This window comes from Phoenix dactylifera, chromosome 1 (assembly GCF_009389715.1).
Source record: "Phoenix dactylifera cultivar Barhee BC4 chromosome 1, palm_55x_up_171113_PBpolish2nd_filt_p, whole genome shotgun sequence".
In the NCBI taxonomy this organism is placed as follows: Eukaryota; Viridiplantae; Streptophyta; class Magnoliopsida; order Arecales; family Arecaceae; genus Phoenix; species Phoenix dactylifera.
In genome coordinates, this window is record NC_052392.1 from 5888622 (window position 1) to 5907083 (window position 18462).

The 18462-nt window shown below is 37.4% G+C and overlaps 2 protein-coding genes across 4 annotated transcripts; one reads left to right on the plus strand and one right to left on the minus strand.

Moving 5' to 3' along the window:
* Positions 1–232: 232 nt before the first annotated feature.
* Positions 233–4012, minus strand: LOC120110283. The gene is made up of 2 exons (XM_039124832.1): positions 3661–4012; positions 233–1224 (listed from the first exon to the last, which is right to left on the minus strand). Exons 1-2 carry the CDS (start codon positions 3777–3779, stop codon positions 1134–1136), a joined length of 210 nt encoding a protein of 69 aa, XP_038980760.1. The 5' UTR covers positions 3780–4012; the 3' UTR covers positions 233–1133.
* A 6228-nt stretch (positions 4013–10240) lies between these two features.
* Positions 10241–12723, plus strand: LOC103721455 (myb family transcription factor IPN2). Of its 3 annotated transcripts, none has more exons than XM_039124836.1 (6): positions 10241–10627; positions 10897–10973; positions 11105–11162; positions 11348–11414; positions 11543–11615; positions 11726–12723. In XM_039124836.1, the coding sequence occupies exons 1-6, from the start codon at positions 10459–10461 to the stop codon at positions 12377–12379; spliced, it is 1098 nt and encodes a 365-aa protein (XP_038980764.1). In that variant the 5' UTR covers positions 10241–10458; the 3' UTR covers positions 12380–12723. The 3 variants fall into 3 exon arrangements, with proteins under 3 accessions (XP_038980764.1, XP_038980768.1, XP_038980765.1); XM_039124840.1 differs by having other exon boundaries at positions 10242–10627; positions 10836–10973; XM_039124837.1 differs by having other exon boundaries at positions 10459–10627; positions 11546–11615; positions 11726–12379.
* Positions 12724–18462: the final 5739 nt, after the last annotated feature.

An 18462-nucleotide genomic window follows, 5' to 3' on the forward strand; every position in this document is an offset into this window, starting at 1 on the left:
CGTTACTTGTCTCACTTCTGCTTAAATCAATGTGTTCTAAACTCATCCTCACATTTCTAGTTGCATCACTTTGAGGTCAAGGCAAAGAAAAGATCTCTCTCTCAATCTGTAAAGAACTAGTTTTATGTACCCTGGGAGCTCAACACTATCCGGATTACTTTTTGGGGAGGGTTAAGAAAATCTCTCTGTTTTAAACAGAAAACCTAAACGCAGTATTTTTTTGTTTCCAAAGAAAATTCCTATTTGATTCCAAACCTGCTAGTTAAAGAATTGATTGAAAACACCTATGGGGGAAATCTTCATATCATCTTTCTAGTCTAATCTCTTGTTCATATGTTTCATTCTACTCAAAAGAAAGAAGGGAAGAAAAACCTGCTTTCCAAATGAAGGAAAATGGAGCAGAGAATTACTTTTTTAAAAAGAAAAAAAATCATGTGAACTTTCTTTTTCTTTTTCTTTTAAAATCAAGAATCCATTACTAAAGAAGCTGACTATATATCTCTTGTAACAATTTGCTTGGTGACCTGGGTCTGGGTGTGTGGCCCTATTGATGATCAACCATACACTCATCTGGATGCTAACAACCTAATGCAATGTAACTGCTTCACAGAGGACTCATGAAACATGCTAAATTTAAAAATTTATGCTGAATTTAAAGATTAATGGTAAAATTTAGATTGATGGAGAGCCTAGTATTGAATTATATCGAAACATCTGTTATCACATTCATCTTCACCAGATCACCATCTTAAAATTAACTCCAAATTGGCAACTCTGGAATACATCATCCTCCCCATAGATTTCATGATCAAACACCACAAAGCACAGGCGAATCACAATTGTTTACTGATGTCTCATATAAATGAGCTTTAGTTTGAATGTGGATGATGAGAACTGCCCCCCACATCCATACAACGGATGAGAAGATTTTGATAGCAATTCAATGCCAATGTCATCTCCAAGTACAAAGTGGCACGAAGGTTTCAGTACATTAGCTGAAACAAAAAGGGGTAATTATGTTGAGAATCGATCCTTGCGATCAACAATCAGGAATGAAAACCTAATACAGACCCCTTCAATGTTTGAACAAGAGGATTCATGTATAAAATTAAAAAAAAGTTAAGATGGTGTAATTATTTATTGCGCTTAACAGCATGCCTTCCCTGCCCCTTCTTTGGTGGACCCTTTCCACGGTGCTTCAACATTTCAAATTTAGCCAACCGCCTGTCATGGAAAAAAAAAAGCTCATTCATATCTAAAGCAAATGATGGTAACTAAATTCATTCTGAATGCAATTTCAATTGCATTAAGCATTTTCGGTTGCATTTGGTGACCCAAACGGGATCATTACAATGATCTTTGATCACTGGTGATCCTCATTCCGGCATAATATGATTTCGGATGAGCTAAAATCACCATGTTTGATATGTATGTTTCAATGATTAAAAATTCTCAGGCATCTATGATTAACCTATTTGATATGCCATGGGAATCCAATATTATTGACCATGTTATATCAAAACCACCCTTGATATATTCCATATATTTTAGTTAGGGCGGAAGTGATCGGTTTTTTTTTTTTTGTTGGGGGGGGGGGGGGGGGGGGGGGACTCTAACTCAACAGATGATCTTAGAAACTTGTCCAAGGATGGATTTAACATCACCGAGTTGGACAATAATTTTAGGAGTTGGAATGATTTGGGATCACTGCCATATAGAAACACTGGGGTGCAACCAAATACGATGATCTTGTCACCCCCACCCACATTACAATTGATCCCGAGGTCATCACCCCATACCAAATGCCACCTTTAGGATAATAGTGCTTCTAAAAAAATGTATCCAACCTGGATTTTCTGAGAAACAAACATTTTAGTAAAAAAGAACAAAATAAAATACTTAAAAAGTCTGCCGCATAACAAATCAGGTTTTATTATATGATCAAAGAAGCCCAAGGGTTTTATTCATGTTTCATTACATCGGTTTATCTTCCTACTACAGTTTAGTTGGTATCTTATCCACATGTTTATCGACCCCACTTGACAAATAAGCAAGTAAAGTACCCAGCCAGCATAACAAAGTTCTTATTCTTTTCGAATTATGACAGGGAGATACTGATCATTTCTTTAACATGATACGAAAATAACCCATTGATGCTTGGGTCAGCCATTCTCTAGATTCTAATCTGGAACCTCTATATGGAGGAGGGGTGCCACTCCAGGTTTGTAGCCCAGCATACAGGCAGCATAACATAGCCACAAACTCATTAGTTGCATAAATTTCAACAACCACATATAGATATGGTAAGATTTTCCTCAGTAATGTGCTTTAAATAAGCATAAGGAGTGGTCAAAATATCCCTATGGACAGTCTGATATGAACCTGACCAATGGCCAAAATAACAACCATGTAACTACATACCATGTTGTTTAATTTATCCAGGAACTTGCAAGTTTTCCATTGCAAATGTTAGGGAGTACTGATTGATATTTTGGTGAAAAAAGGATATTTGAATTCATCGAAACTTCAACGCATAACCAAAATGTCCCAAAATTACGTTAAACTATAAATGTAATAATTTTTTTTTTCCAATGTCAATTTTTTTCATGCAAACTACTGATACCTTTTAAGCCTGCATGATTTTGAACAATAAAATGAAACTATATCAATGTATGTGCATATGCATGCATGATACATGATGGGCAGATGGATGAATGGATTGTGAACGAGTTGAAAATGCAATTGTTTCAGCTCATTCAAGGCCAAGAGGTACAGAATAAGAAGTTATCGCTGTCTAATCTTCTCGAGTAAACGTCAGCCCTCAAACCATATTGATTGTCGAGCAGTAATGGCCGCTTGATCTTATCAAGAAAATTTCAGCCCCTAAAACTATATCAATTTTGTTTTGTTAACTTGATCCTAGAATCCAAACTAAATCTCCAGCCACTAAGAGTCCAAAAACTCCTCTCCTGCTCCCATTTAAGAGCTATGTGCAACCCCATATTAAGACACAATCACAGCTATATAATACCAGATACAATCGCAACTATATACATGCCTCGTTTTAAGTTTCTAAAATCTGAAACTTTCAAGGACTTCTCCCAAATTTTTTACAGAGTTGTGATTATATGCTCTTCATGAATTAATCTAAATTTTCGTTTTACCATCTAGAAAAGAAAGCATGAAGTTGAGACTCGAGACTCTAAGCTTTAACAATAACGATCCTTCATGGATGATGTGTTCTTTCAAGAATTTCGAGTAGAGGTTAGTCTTAAAGATAAACTCAGCAAAGCAAGTTATTAATCGTCCAGCCTTTTCTCTTGAACTCTTTTGACATGATTCTTTAAACAAACAAAGGTGTTTATTTCAGAACTTCCCCACAGAGACATAAAAGCGAACAACTGGCAAGCATAAAGAGAAAAGAAAGCAAACACAAAAAAAATTTAAACAACTTCCTAAACAATCATCCAACTACTTCCCAGACGACTGGATTTTTCTCTTTTCCTTAATCTAGCAGCCGAAGGCCGCCTCGAAGTGGGCCTACTTCCGCAATTCTCATATAGGCATAAAAGCAAACATATGGCATGCATAAACAGACACGATGACACGCAACAACATCGAACGGGGAAGAAGAGAAAGAAGAGAGAGAGAGAAGCGTACTCCTTCTCTTCGCGGGCGACGACGAGGGGGTCGTCGTTCTTGATGTCGCCGATGAGCTTCTTGCGGAGGATCTTGTGGGGCGAGCGCTTACCCGTCGGGTTGAGGATGTGGCCGAACATCAGCGGAAACAATGCCAAGGTATAACACCGTCGCTTTATATACTTTTTTTTTTTTAACAAAAAAAAAATCTGATCTAAGTTAAGAAAAATCTAAGAAAATAGCAAAGATGGGCGTTTTATTATTCTCGACGTTTTTATATTCCTTATATGCCTGTTTTCGTATATAAACCGACTTATTAATTATTCTCTACTTCTTATGTTCCGAGATAATTTAATGATGATATTATCATTATACTCTAATCTTTATCAATTAGAAGGGGTCTTGTTATTGGTAGAGGAAAATGTAGGGGGTCAAAACTATGGAAGGCTTCCAATATGAGCTCAGAGTAATCTTTGGGCTTTCTGGGCTGGTCTGAGGTCCAATCAGGCCCAGACTAGTTTGCTGCATTGATTTGTTTTGTTTGCCTATACCCAAACCAATTAGCTACTTGAAATCCTGGTCCAATGTTATCACTGGCTGAGAGTTTTATAGTGGGGTGAGAGGCTTGGTGAAGTTAGGATTAGGTTGGTCTGAATTGGTGAATCCAGCAGGAGGTCCATCCATGCTCGAAAGACTAAATGGGTTTGGATCATAATGATGACAGTTTCGAGATTCAAATATTTATTTTCCCTTAAGTATTTCAAAACACTAAATGGTCCAAGTTTTGACCATGACCCAATCCACGGGTCTTCAAATATGGAACGAGATAGGTCTAATTGAGTCGGGATTGGATCAGTTCATGGGTCGACCCGACCATTTGTAGCTCAACTTATAAACGTTAACTTATTAATAGACTAGTAATAATGCATGTACTAATGCATATTGCTGCTAGAGATTTTGGATATAGGATAATTTAACTATATTATATTTGAAAAATAAGGGTTATTGTGAGCAAAGGGTCGTGGGTTTATAAACTAATAAGGCAAGATATTTTAGGATTAGAATTTGGGTAAGATGGGGGTTTGAGTGACAGATTTGGATTTTTGGGTTGAGAAATCTAATTAAAGGGTATATGGAAATTGAAAAGTTTAGAATTATATCCTCACTTTATAAAATGTTAGGATGCTAGCATCCATAAGTTAATTTGGCTTTATTCATATAATCATTGATTTCAGGATGCTACAATATCGATTGGTGCCCACTACTTTTTTTCGATTTTGCTAAAATGGAAATGAATTTTTACAAAATACCCTAATCTTATTCTCGTATTTTCATAAATATGCTTCTACTCTCTTTCCCTCTGTGTGTATATCATGTTTATGTATCTATATATATATGTGTGTACTAGAATATGACACATGCAAAATGCATGTGTCATTTATTTTAATTAAAAAAAAAAATTTATAAAGTAAATAACAAATAAATTCTAAAAGAACTACTAGAATCTTTGATTTTGTGGTTAAAATGTAAAATAAGGGTTGGGGAGGAAACACATGATATGAGAAAAAACTATGATATTGAGAAAACTTGGACAATTAGATACACCTCATGCACAGATACAACACAGAAGTTTGCACTATATAGAAGTATAATTGTGTAATTGTGTGTGTGTGTGCATACTCCCGCATGCATGCATGCATATATGCAAAAATGCTTTTAAGCAATTAGTAGCTAGGTTAATATTGATAGGGTATAAGCAGCTTAATTATGTCCAGCAGTCAAAATATGCTGTGCGAAATCCAAATTAATAATGCATACATTCATGTGGTCAATATCCAAACTCCCTAGACCCACATTACTTGTTAGCAACACATCCCATGATCATGAAACGACGCCAATGATTGAATAGAAGGTTTGTTTCTTAGATTTATTGTTAGAATTATCCAAGATACTTGTGCTATTATATTCACTGAACTGTACATACCATATGGATCAGTGACTTAAAATCACCTACAATGCATTTTAGTGTGTGTGTGTAGGATGCAACTAAGTTACACCTGAGAAAATTGAAGTCGTCACTAATGCATGCATATAATTGTGTTTGTTATTTCTCTAATCAATTTATCAACTTAATGCATGAGTTCGCAACAAGCATAGACAATCTTAGTGCCATAAGAAATAGATCTTGCCTTTTGGGCCAATCTTAGCACAATAAGTTCATCAGATCCGAATCAACTTGTTTCCTGGATTATGTTATTGGTTCATACATATCATTTACTGCCCCCTTTCTAGAGAGACCACTTCAATGGATCAATATGATATTTGAGAGGAACCGAGAGGCTGGAAAAAAGGATTTATATCAGCCCAAACCCTACCACAAGTATCTTGGACACCAGAGGTTTAAACTAGGGCCACTACTGTAACAGGAAACACGGCTAGTCTTTGCTTAAAAAAAGTGCACCTTAGGACCGGTTCGCATGATTTTGACGTGCCATGCATGCTTTTGTAGTGTTTCTTCAGGTTTGAACTCCTATATTATCCCTTCTTCCAATTAGAAGTCCCAAGGGTCCCGCAAACCTTAGTTTGGTGCCGTACCCAATTCAAACGGAAAAAGTAAAGAGGAAAAAAGGGGACACGTTAAACGCTTCATGAGTTCTTTTACAATCCTAGTGCTTTAGAAAAGCTTGATGATCTTTAACAATTCTTATATTAAAAATCCCATTATGGTGAAGATATCATTGGCCAGATATTATGATCGTTCACACCTTAATCTCCATATAACTGAATGCTATGATAGACCACACACACACACACACACACACACACACACACACACACACACACACACACACAGAGATTCAATTAGATTTTTTTCATAGATTAAGAAAAATGTAATGGTACACCTGGGAGGTAAGATGACAGGTGTTCAATTGATCTTCCTGTATCCAAAACTCATAGGGCTCATAAGTTTGGGTGACATGATACTGTCTTTATGATTTGTGTCTTAGCTAATAAGCTCAGTTTTCGGTTTAAATTGTAAACTTAAAACCGATTGATTTTTTTTTATCCCTAACTACATGTTTAAGTTTTGAGTACAAAAAAAAAAAAAGTATAACAATGACGCAAAACTAGCTAGACAAAGCATGCAAGAACGAGAGACTTGTGAAGGAAATATGAAAACGATCGAAAAAGGAGAAATGGCAACTGACTAAAGAGAAGAAAGTGGCAAGCAACTGCGGTTCTGAAACTGAAATGGGATGACTTTGGATCTCTTCCTGGCCATGCAAAGACAAGCCGTAAAGAGCTTTGTCAATTTAATTTGGCTCTATACCAGTAGTATGTGAACCAAGCAATTGTGAGGAAGCAAAACAAAAGGTATCCACTAATTATGGAAAAGAACTTCTAGCTAATTGCTTCACGACTATGCTACAGCCATTTCCATGATCACTGAGTAAATTAAGTTAATAACAATAAATATATTTTCAAAAATTTAATCACTCGCTAATTAATTATTCAATTTGGAGAATCACGTAGCGCATGAAAAAAATATACATACGTAAAGTAAAAGGATTTAATTAGTCAGACAACATTCGGACTAGGATATAGGTCAAGACAAGGATATATTTGCTTCCGATATTATTTTTCGAGCGAATGCTTTTTATATGCATTAGCTGTGCTGATGTGCTCTTTGCCTCTAGGGTTACCTATAAAGCGAGGGCCTGCATGAAGCTTGACAGAAAAGATTGGCACCAATATATTATACAAGGAATCATTCATTCTAAAGAGCATCTCTGAAGTCGTGCTTGAAATCTAAGCTAACATGGCTGGTGGATATGATTTGAAGCTTAATGAACTAAAAGTTAAACACCAACTTTGCAAAGTATATTTAAATGGGACAGCTCCTTTGCACGTGGATTTTATAAGGAACCTTTTAGGCTAATGAGGCCGAAATTTCCTTGTAGAATATGATGACAGGAACCACTATGGACTAAGGACAATGTTATGCGGCAAGAGTGTTTAGAGAGAGAGAGAGAGAGAGAGGCTTGCTATTGACACCCACTTATTCTTAAACACTGCTTTCTTCATTGCAAGGGTGCAACTAATCTAGGCTAGGTTGTAACTTTGAGTCTAAATTGAACAAATATGTACCTAGTTCAGCTCGGTTGGGAACTTAAGATGAGGCCTGAAAAGCTTGTGTGTAATTTGAAAATTTTATGATTGGTTTCCTAGCTCAAGTCGTAATTCTAATTTTCGATATTGGGTCGACCGGTCCGATTCAGTGCAATGAAGCCTAGCCCAGACTAAAATGAACTTATGAAGGTTGCAATCAGAAACAATTTTGGCACTAGAGAACCTAACCAACAAAACCGAATTATGTTTCGGTCGATACGTTTGTATGTTTTCAGGTCATTGTTTGAGCCGGTTGGCTTCGGGCCAAGTTAGATTTGAGTCGCTTTGGGCCCTTGACACAGCCGAGCTCTCCAAATTGAACCAATATTTGCCATGCAATGGTAGGTGCTGGAAATGGTGGGTTCCAAAGCGAGTAATGTAAAAAAATGAGTGATGATAATATTATTCCTTTAGAATCTTGGCTTTATTGGGTTGCACTTTCTTAGAATTTTCGAGAAAAGTATTCAATGATCAAATGGAAGGATAGTCACAGGTATATGGTATTCAAGAATGATATGACTGAGGGAAATTTGTGCATGTACATTGGAAGCTACTAAATTTCAAGTAAAAATTTAACCTTCAGAAATTAATCCAAACAAATGTAAATTAGTCGTTGCACTTTATGGTAGGTAGTGCATGAAAATTTAGCAGTACGAAGGGATTCCAACCACAAATAATTTTCGTAATTCCTTATTAAATGAGCATTTCATGAACAGGCCATGAAAAACCTGCTTATTGTAACTAAGCATGAGGAGAAAAACATGAGAAAAACGAGGAAATTAGCAGAGAGTCACATATAAGGAAGTCTGAAAATATATATGCATGGTTACACAATCAGCCTAAGTTATCTACTTTATTATCACAAGCTGCTGATAAATCTTTTTCTTATCAGTGTTTTCATGATGCATTTTCCGAATTCTCGCCGACCTTCAACATAACACATACTATCAGGATAACTTGAAAGAATGATAGGAAAATTTAACTATGATGGAGAAGCTAGCTTACAGGGAAAAACTAAGAAAAATGAAATTGTAAATAAAACCTATTTCCATGTTCTAAAGATTTAAGACGAATCTTCATTTAAGTGTCAAAGAAGAAAGCATCTATTCCCTTCTGGAAGAGAGTAAATGGCATGCATTATCTCTCTGTGCGAGAGAGAGAGAGAGATGAGAGGAGAGAGACACTGAACTTTATAATGTTCTTACTCATCCTCTCTACTTTTCTCCAGTGGGGCCCTACGTTGTCAACCATATGGGTTTTGACTTATTTATTTTTGTTGTGATTTGGGTGATGGAAATGCTTTAGTGACGTATGCATGGGTGAGACAATCTTCCATTCTACCAAAGCGAATAGGGCCCCACACAGCACCGCACCATCGACTGGCTCCTCTCCGAGAGACTTTTAGGAATGATGGTGCCATGCCCAAGCACCAACACTGGCGCTCAGTGCAAATATACATATAGTCGTTTAAATATTCTAGTGATTACCAATCCAATTCTCATGTTATGTTGATACGGAAGATCACAACAAAATCTGTACTCTGACTGTCCTTTGGTGCAATATATAAAATTTGCTGGCTTATGGCATCTATAGAATATTGATCGCAACTTGGTATGCGAGCTTGATGAATGACTTTAGAAAACAAACGTACTAGTGATTCATGGGAAGTTTATCCAGTATTGTTGTTTCTGGGATAAAGAATTGGCTCAAAACTGCCTTTTTTTTCTTAAAAAAAGACGCCATAACAATGTGTATAGGCTATTAGGCTCAGTAATTTCCACAAGTCACAATGATCAGTAGTTTTTTTTGTTTCTCGTAGAGCACAATAATTATTATTTTTTTTGAGAGAACACAATAATAAGGAGTCGATCGATGTTGCACAAATTTGTCTGAAGTTCATGTTTGACCAAAAGGTACTTAAAGGGTAGAACTTAAGTTGTTGAACTCTTCGTTTTGGTGACGAGATGAGCATAGAGAAAACGCCGAGATGGATGCCTTAATATAAGAAGCAGAGAACTTGAATAGCAGTGAAACATAGAGATACCTGTCCAACTTACCATCACCATGGAACCTCTTCTTTGGTGATATATAAAGAACTAAATGACGGCCTTGTTCCTGACCATTCAACAATAGTTCTAAACGCGAAGTTTGGTTTATGATAGCACTGGAGCACAAAAGTGTTATGCTCCAAGAGGAAGAAAAAAAAGAGGGCCGAGAGAGAGAGAGAGAGAGAGAGAGAGGCAGTGATTGATAGGTGCACCTGGAATAAGTTCAAAATCGAGGAAGGTAGGGCTGCATGCTAGGCCAATATGATTGCATGGGGCTCTCTTATTTTGAAAAAGCTTCGAGTGACTTGAAGAATAATGGCCCTATAAAGACATATGTTCTCTCTCTCTCTCTCTCTCTCTCTCTTTCTCTCTCTCTCTCATCTTTTGGCAAAGGTTTTCGAGTCGGTGGCTTTTATCGCAGGGTTAGAATAACATACCATGGCTTTGCAAGAGAGAGAGTGAGAGAGAGAAGAGAAGAGAGTAAGCTCAGGCCATCTCTCCAGAAAACGCACCCTATTCCTCCATATATGCGACGCTTTTGTTTTTGAATCTCTTCCAAATCTATAGCAGGAGAGAAAGAGAATTAGAGAGAGAAGAAAGAATGTTCCCTTCCAAGAAGCCAACTATGAATTCACATGAAAGGCCGATGTCATGTGTCCAAGGGGACTCTGGCCTTGTCCTCACCACCGATCCCAAGCCCCGGCTTCGCTGGACGGTTGAGCTCCATGATCGCTTTGTTGATGCTGTAACTCAACTCGGAGGACCTGACAGTATGATCATCCTCTGCCTCTCTCTCTCTCTCTCTCTCTCTCTCTCCCCCCCTAACTCTTCTTCCTTCTTCTATTCCTGCTCCTTCACGCTCTCTCCTTATTTTCTCCCCGTCTCTACTCCTCCTCCTCCTCCTCCTCTTCTTCTTCTTATTCCTCTTATTCTGCTGAGTTATCTCTCTCTCTCTCTCTCCCCTTCTCCTCCCCCCAGAAAAAAATTCTAGTAATCATCTATAGACTATGGATGACAAGTACCGCCTTTGGTTTTGTAGAAGCCACGCCAAAAACAATCATGAGGGTTATGGGCGTCAAGGGTCTAACTCTCTATCACCTTAAGAGCCACCTTCAGGTATATCTATATGTGAAAAAGTGATATTACCTTCGCCATGCTATATTGTTTAGCTGCCTCCTTCTAGGGTTGATCAATTTTCATATCCCTTTATACAATCTTGGTTCCTTCCTGCATGTTTTATTTTGCAGAAATTCAGGCTCGGGAAACAACCACACAAAGAATTAAACGACCATTCTGTTAAGGATGGTGAGACAGATCTGACCACATGATATATATATATATATTTTTAACTGGCTCAAGCTAGTGACTGTTTTATAAAAATTTAATCCCATATAAATATTTTTAAGATCTTTGATATCTTCCTTTCTTTGTATCACGTTTCTTGTTCAACATAAACTTACTGTTTAACTTTTTTTTAACCATGATGGCAGCTTCTGCATTAGAGATGCAAAGAAATGGAGCCTCTTCATCAGGGATTATGAGTCGAACCATGAATGAGTAAGCTACTAACATGTCATATTTTAAGAAAGCTGACTAAAAGAACTTATCTAAAGAGAACAGCTATATCTGTCTTCGAGGGATTATTTGGTTATTGAGACTGTTCCTGGATTTGTAAATCTTTTTAGCAGGAACGTGCATATCACTGAAGCAATTAGGATGCAGATGGAAGTGCAGAGGAGATTGCATGAGCAATTAGAGGTGAAAATAAATTTTATAAAAGCACCCATTATTTTCCATCTACATGTGTTTGATAGTATTAATACTTACTTTCTGTTAAATTAATTCGTCATGAATTTTTGGATCAATAGGTGCAAAAGCACCTCCAAATGAGGATAGAGGCTCAAGGCAAGTATATGCAGACCATTTTGGAGAAAGCATGTCAAACACTTGCTGGCGAGGGCATGGCCTCGGGAAGTTACAAAGCTCTTGGAAACCAAGGAGTCGTGGATATGGCAGCCATGAAAGATATGGGCTCACAAATGAGCTATCCTTCACTCCAAGATCTACAGTTATATGGTGGAGATCAACTAGACATGCAGCAACAAATGGATAGGCCTCTTGATGGATTCTTTCCAACTAATGAAGGCATTTGTCTAGGCAAGAAAAGAACCCACCCCTACAGTTCTAATGGGAAGAGCCCATTGATCTGGGTTGATGACTTCCGTCTGCAAGAACTGGGATCAGCTGCAGCATGCATGGGCACACAAGAAGAACCTTCTAAGAGTGATCAGCTCCAACTTGCACCATCTGTGATCGATAGTGGAATGGACATGGACTCGATGACAGATGTCTATGAGACCAAACCAGTGCTCTCGACTGACAGCATGGGTGAGAAGAAGTATGAGGGATCATCAAAGCTGGAGAGGCCATCTCCACAAAGAGCTACTCTTCCTGTGGAAAGGATTAATCCGATGATAAGAGGTGGTGCTCTACCACAGACTAGAAATATATCCTACGGGTGAGGATTGTTGATTCTGCAAGAAAATTCACTCCTTCATGCTTAAATAATTGACTTGAGTGGGAACGACTACGTAAATCTTTAAGTCAAATTGGCATTAGGGTTCATGGTCAAGTACAAGTTACGATGCTATGCGAAGTACTTCATGTTAAAAACTCTTAAGACGTTTATGTTCATCAGTCTTCTGTTGTGTTTTATGGGTCAGGTAGGGTCGAGTTTGTCCTTGTAAGGAAGTTTGGCTGTGCATGCTTAGATAAGTAATTCGATTGGAGATTATTTAAGTAAATTATATTTGTCGAATGGTTTTAGATCAATGCCATGAGAAGCATCTGTTTTTTTCCCGCGTCATTTATCTAAATTCTTCTCTTCTCAGGCAGCAAATGAGCTATGGAACTTTGGCAAATTAATTAATTAACATGCATGTAATATACTTGTAGCATGAAGACTGTGTTTATCGTTGACTGTAGAAAACTTAGATACCCTGCGAAAGATTTTTTTTTTATAGAAAAAAGAACTGTTCTTGACCGGTTTTGCTATTTATGCTTCTAATCTTCTATTCATTCTGTGAATTGTCTTTCTATGCTAATGGAATGACATGACCTAAGAAAGTCAGGGTAGAAGACAGAAAATGATATTAAGTACGCTAGAATTTTATTATTTGGAAGGAAGAATACTTGTGACAATGAGAGAGAACTTACGAAAGATGGTCCTTGGCTCGCTCCATCTTTGCTTTGCTGTTTCTTTTGAAGAAGCCTGGGAGCCTCCACCCCACCCCCCACCCCAATGCCTCTATCTGCTTATCACTTGGAAATCTTTCTTAAAGGTAGCAAACAATAAAAAGAAAAACCAGTTGTCACGGCTTCACGGTTTCCAATGATCTTGGTGCCGAGCGTACTCTTATTTAGAATTCTAACGTCAGCTCATGTGGGTCTTCTAGTGTTCATCTCCTCCCTTGTTCTTTACCGAGGAGTAACCCTTTTTGGCCTTTGCTTTTAGGTTTGTTACTCCAAGTTAGTTACTCTCATCATTGCAAGCATTAACCATTGAATATATCAATCGTGGTAGAAAATATATACCATGCAGACCTACAAGTCCTATACACAACACTCTATCCTTAAAGATATTAAAAAAATTGAAAAACGAAAAATAAAGCAAGAGACATAGCCCTCATTGGAAACTCTTCCTTTTGAGCAAGGCAGACAAAGAGTATCTAGTCTTCCTTTTTCTCTTTTTCAATATATCAGCACACTCCGGTTTCATGAGCATTACAAGAGTACCGTAGCTCTATGACAACTTGGACTAGTTTATATGGTCCTCCAAAATCTCTCTAGTTGGAGGCTTTTTCCTTTCTTTTTTTTTGGGTCGTGGAGTAAAGAGGAGGAGATGGTGCAGTTGCCTTTATTGGTCTCAGGGAAATGTAGGGAGGGTGCAAGTTGGCAAGAGAAAGCTCTCCACCCGAGAGAGAGAGAGAGAGAGAGAGAGAAGGGAGGGATAAAGGCTAAAGGGAGAAACACAACGAGAGAGTGCAGTCCTCGAGGAAGCTTCTCTGAGAGCTTTGGAGGGGAGGCAAGGTGGGGAAGCATTATATTCAAAAGGTGGGTGGTCAGAGCGCCATATGAGGAGGGGTTTAAGGCTCGTTTTCCAATGGAAATCATCTGTGGGGAAGATCAAAGCACCTCGGATGCTGTTGAGGCACTGTCTCTGGGAAGGGACAGCTTTGGTGTTCGCGAAAAGAGAGAGACAGAGAGAGGAGGGAGAGTAAAGAGAAAAAAGGGATTCGGGATAAGAAAGTACCATCAGGAAGAGGGGAAGCTTCGCTTCTTTTGCATGATAGTTGCAGTAGCAGCAGACAGCAGTAGTGCTGGATTCTCTCTCTGTCTCTCTCTCTCACACACACAAATATTTTATAGGGCTCAAGAATGTAGTTTCTGCTCCTCTATACTCGAATGCCAGACGTACACAAAAATATACAGAGAAGAGATAATGTGTTAGTTAACATATGAGATTAGCCAAGCTTCAATGTTACAATATGAGTATGGTTGGATAATCATTCATGGCCTCAAAAGAAATGGAACAGGATAATAAACAAATGCTTTGGTGTTATGGTGTTCAAATTGGGAGAGGTCAGGCTTAACGAGGTAATCATATACTGGAATTTGACACATGCGATGCACATGACAGAGAGTATATGGCTGCAATACTCCAGTCTTATTAAGTTTGTTGCATTATTTATATTATTTTAACTTTTTATTTAATATTAAAATAGATTGTCAAGGCTATTATATATTGATGATCCATTCTTTATTAACTTAAGCTTTTGAGATTAATTAGTTATTTAATATAGTATTTGAGCTTACATTTGTTGGAGATCACAAGTTCCAATCTCTTTAGTATAATTATTTATCTAATGATCCTTGATTAGTCATGAGCATAGATAAATACGTTTCACACAAAAGCTGATTTTTGCCTTATGTGTAGTAGATAGGATTGTTTCACTTTATTTAATACGTATTTCCTCACTCCTTCCCCACTCCTCTCTCTCTCTCTCTCTCTCTCTCTCTCTCTCTCTCTCTCTCTCTCTCTCTCTCTCTCTCTCTCTCTCTCTCTTTGTGTGGATGTTTTAATTAACAAAGATTTATATCATATTATTCTTTGCACTTCTGTATCCTTCATGACATGGGTATATCTTTATTTTTTCTTAAATGCAAATCTAGTATTATCCAACGTGTTCTAGACAGAAGATCAACCAATACAAAATAGATCCTCTAAATTCCTTATTGCATAGGTCACTACATCATGCAATCATGAGCTAAACAACTAATCCAGTTGGCAGATGAGTGATCCAAATCAATAACTCAATTAAATTTTCAGGTCGATCAATGATCCAACTCAATTAATTAATCTCCAAAATTATCTTCTTGAAAAATTTTCATATATCTCAATTATATGTATAGTTACAAAAATTATTATTAAATATTATATATTATGAATTCTTTTTTGCTTATTTGTTGAATGTTCTAGTTTTTAATTTTCGTATTATTTGCATTCCTATATTTTCTAATCATTTTTTGGCTCTTAGTTTAACTTGTCCAAGTCATGAATCAACTACAATCACTAGTAATTAAATCAGCCAAGATTTTGCCATACAAACATCATTAATCATAAATAGCAATGTTGATCTATTAGCCCGATCGGAGAAAAAGAACAAATTTCTTCAACCAACTCAACTTGTATTTCTCAAAAGAATATTGAAAAATAGAAAAATTCACAAAAATGGGGTCTAGATCCCTATTTGTTTCATTAATGATGATAAAGCTGAGCCACAAGGTCTTTATTTGTACTAATAAAGTCTGTCCTTATACAATCCGGATTGGATTACCCTTCTAGTTAAAGAAAATTACAGTTTTTCCAAAATAGAAATGATTAGTGAAAATAATCATAGAAAGTTAAATTCTTACCAGAGATAGATCTCAACTTCTACATCAATTATCTTAGTCTTGGCTTCTTCTCCTAATTTTTTTTTTCCAAATTGATAGATGAACACGATTCAAGTCTTCTCTAAAAACAAAATTTTTATCTTGTTCAACCCATTTCAAGACAAAATAATGGAATTTAGCCCTACTCGATAGTATTTTAAATCCTTTAGAGGTGCACCCATGTCGTATAACTCAAAAGTTATCTAATCTTAAAAAAAGCACTTCAATCGGACATACCATGCAAGCAAATTAAAGTCTCCAAAAATTTGGCACCCGATTCAGTTTCCGACCTTATCCTAACCTTTTTTTTATTAGCCAGAGTAGTACACATTAGATCTAGTAATCCATCTAGATCGTCTATGTGCTTGCATACATGCTTAAATGTTAGCATTGTAGTTTTCATAACACTGGAATAGTTATACTATCAATAGGTTGTACTTAATTCACATTTAAGTCATGACTTCCACCACTGAGTGACAAGATAATACTTGCTGGACTAAGCCATAGTTGGTTTCCTACAAGATAATTGGAATATTTGGATGGAAGAAAGGAGCTCAAACACCTTCAATGCCCTGGTAAAAACTACTTGCAAGCAAACTCATGCATACTTGGTCATTCTCCCCACCCACCACCCACCACCCTCCCAAAAAAAAAAAAAAAACCATCTCGTTACTGCTGGTGCAAATTTAAAGGAACAAGCTCTTAATAATATTCATTGCAATTTTATATTAAATGTATCTAGATCTTAGTGTGACAAAGTACTGTATACAACAAGGATACAAGCTAGTTGAGTTGGTAAAGCCACTAGGTATGAGATGCTAATAATGTGGGTTTGAAGAGAAAAAATGGTTTTAGATAGGTATAGAAGGTTATTTTTCCAACCAAAGTAACATCACTCCTAAAATTTGATATCAGGATTGACTCAGGGGGGAAGCATATGACAAATGGTCATGATCCTATCAACTAATAAAAGTTTATCAATTAGATTTTTGGTTACAGATTTTTTTTCTCTGTGACTACGGGCTCGTTTGGTTCGCGAGAAGCATTTTCCTTCCTAGGAATATGATTCCTGGGAAACAAATTCCTAGGAAGAGGATGCCTAGGAAAGTACTTTTGGCATGTTTGGTTGACCATGGAAAAGTGACAAATTTCCAAGGTGCTTATGTTTGGTTGGCCATCCACTTTCCTAAGAAAGTTATATATAATTCCTATTATGCCCTTAATAAAAATTAGGTTTTTAATGCCTCTTTAATGCTTCTTTAATGCTGAAGGGACTTTTTGGGAAAAAGTAAAAATGGAGTGATTCCCGCCTCATGGGAAAGTAACTTTCCCATGTTTCTCATGGGAAAGACTTTCCCATGAAATGTGGGAATCACAATCCCATGGGAATACAACTTTCCCTTCTCTCTCCTTTGAAAACTCCAACCAAACAAGAGGCATCTCATTACTTTCCCGTTGACCACACTTTCCCCCCTTCTTTTCCCGCGAACCAAACGAGCCCTACGAGAACTGATAACTACACACATATTTGACGACTCTCTCTCTCTCTCTCTCTCTCAAGCGTTATTTTGAGGGTGATTAGATTAAGATGATGCACATACTAAGAAAAGAAATTTCTTTCATACAAACTTCATCGCTGGCCGGCAATTGATGGCTTCACCCAAGGCCTTGACATCATATAGAATAGAGATAATAAGGGACGAGGAAGAATCGTTGAGGCATCGTTGGCTCCTCTTTTTAGAGGGCTAAAACATGACTACATAAGCCTTTTTCGGCTTCATTAGATTAGATGGAAATATAATTTAAATTCCTCCTAGAGAAATGGGAGCAATTAGAGCACCATCTGATTCTCTTAGGCAGCTCTTTAGTGAATAATTAATGCATTAACCATGATCCGGAAACAGTGGAGTCTTATCAGTAAATTTATGTGGGCAACGTCTTGCAAGTCTCTAAGGTAGTCAAAGTAACTCTGGCATGGCAAAATCCCGGCCTTCTTAAAAGTTGTAAAAGAAGGTGAATGGTAAAGGAATGAGCAAGGGTGACTCAGCTGAGACCATCCAAAAGCTACTAAACAGTCAAACGGCCACATTTTCCTCTTTTAAAAGATGCCACCAATAAGGGCATTAAGTTCTATAAGTAGACCAGGCTTCTCATAGTTCAATACAAGACGTGATTCAAGGGATCTTTTGTCAGCCAACTAGTTGGCAACCTTGCTTGGCTTCCCTTACTGCATGCTGAAGAGAAGTACTCATGGATTCTATGTAAACTCTTTAATCATCTCCTCCAGGTAACATGGCATATTGCATCACCACGCCATACTAAGCTAGAGATTCCAATCCAAACAACAGGCCTCTTGATTATGTTTCTGTAATACAGCCTGAAAGCAGAAATCACAAGCAACTCTTGGCACAAACTCGAGCACTCAATACCCTACAATCCTCGGGCACTGAATTCCGCTGAAATTGAGTGCATCCTATGATTTGGCCATAAAAATCTAAAAATCGCAGGCCATTTTGATTGTCATTGAGGTCACAATCTCTAAATTGAGTGTAGCAACTGCTCGGATGACAGCCCGGTCTGCAAGTTTAGCTAGTTAGCTCATTCAATGGCG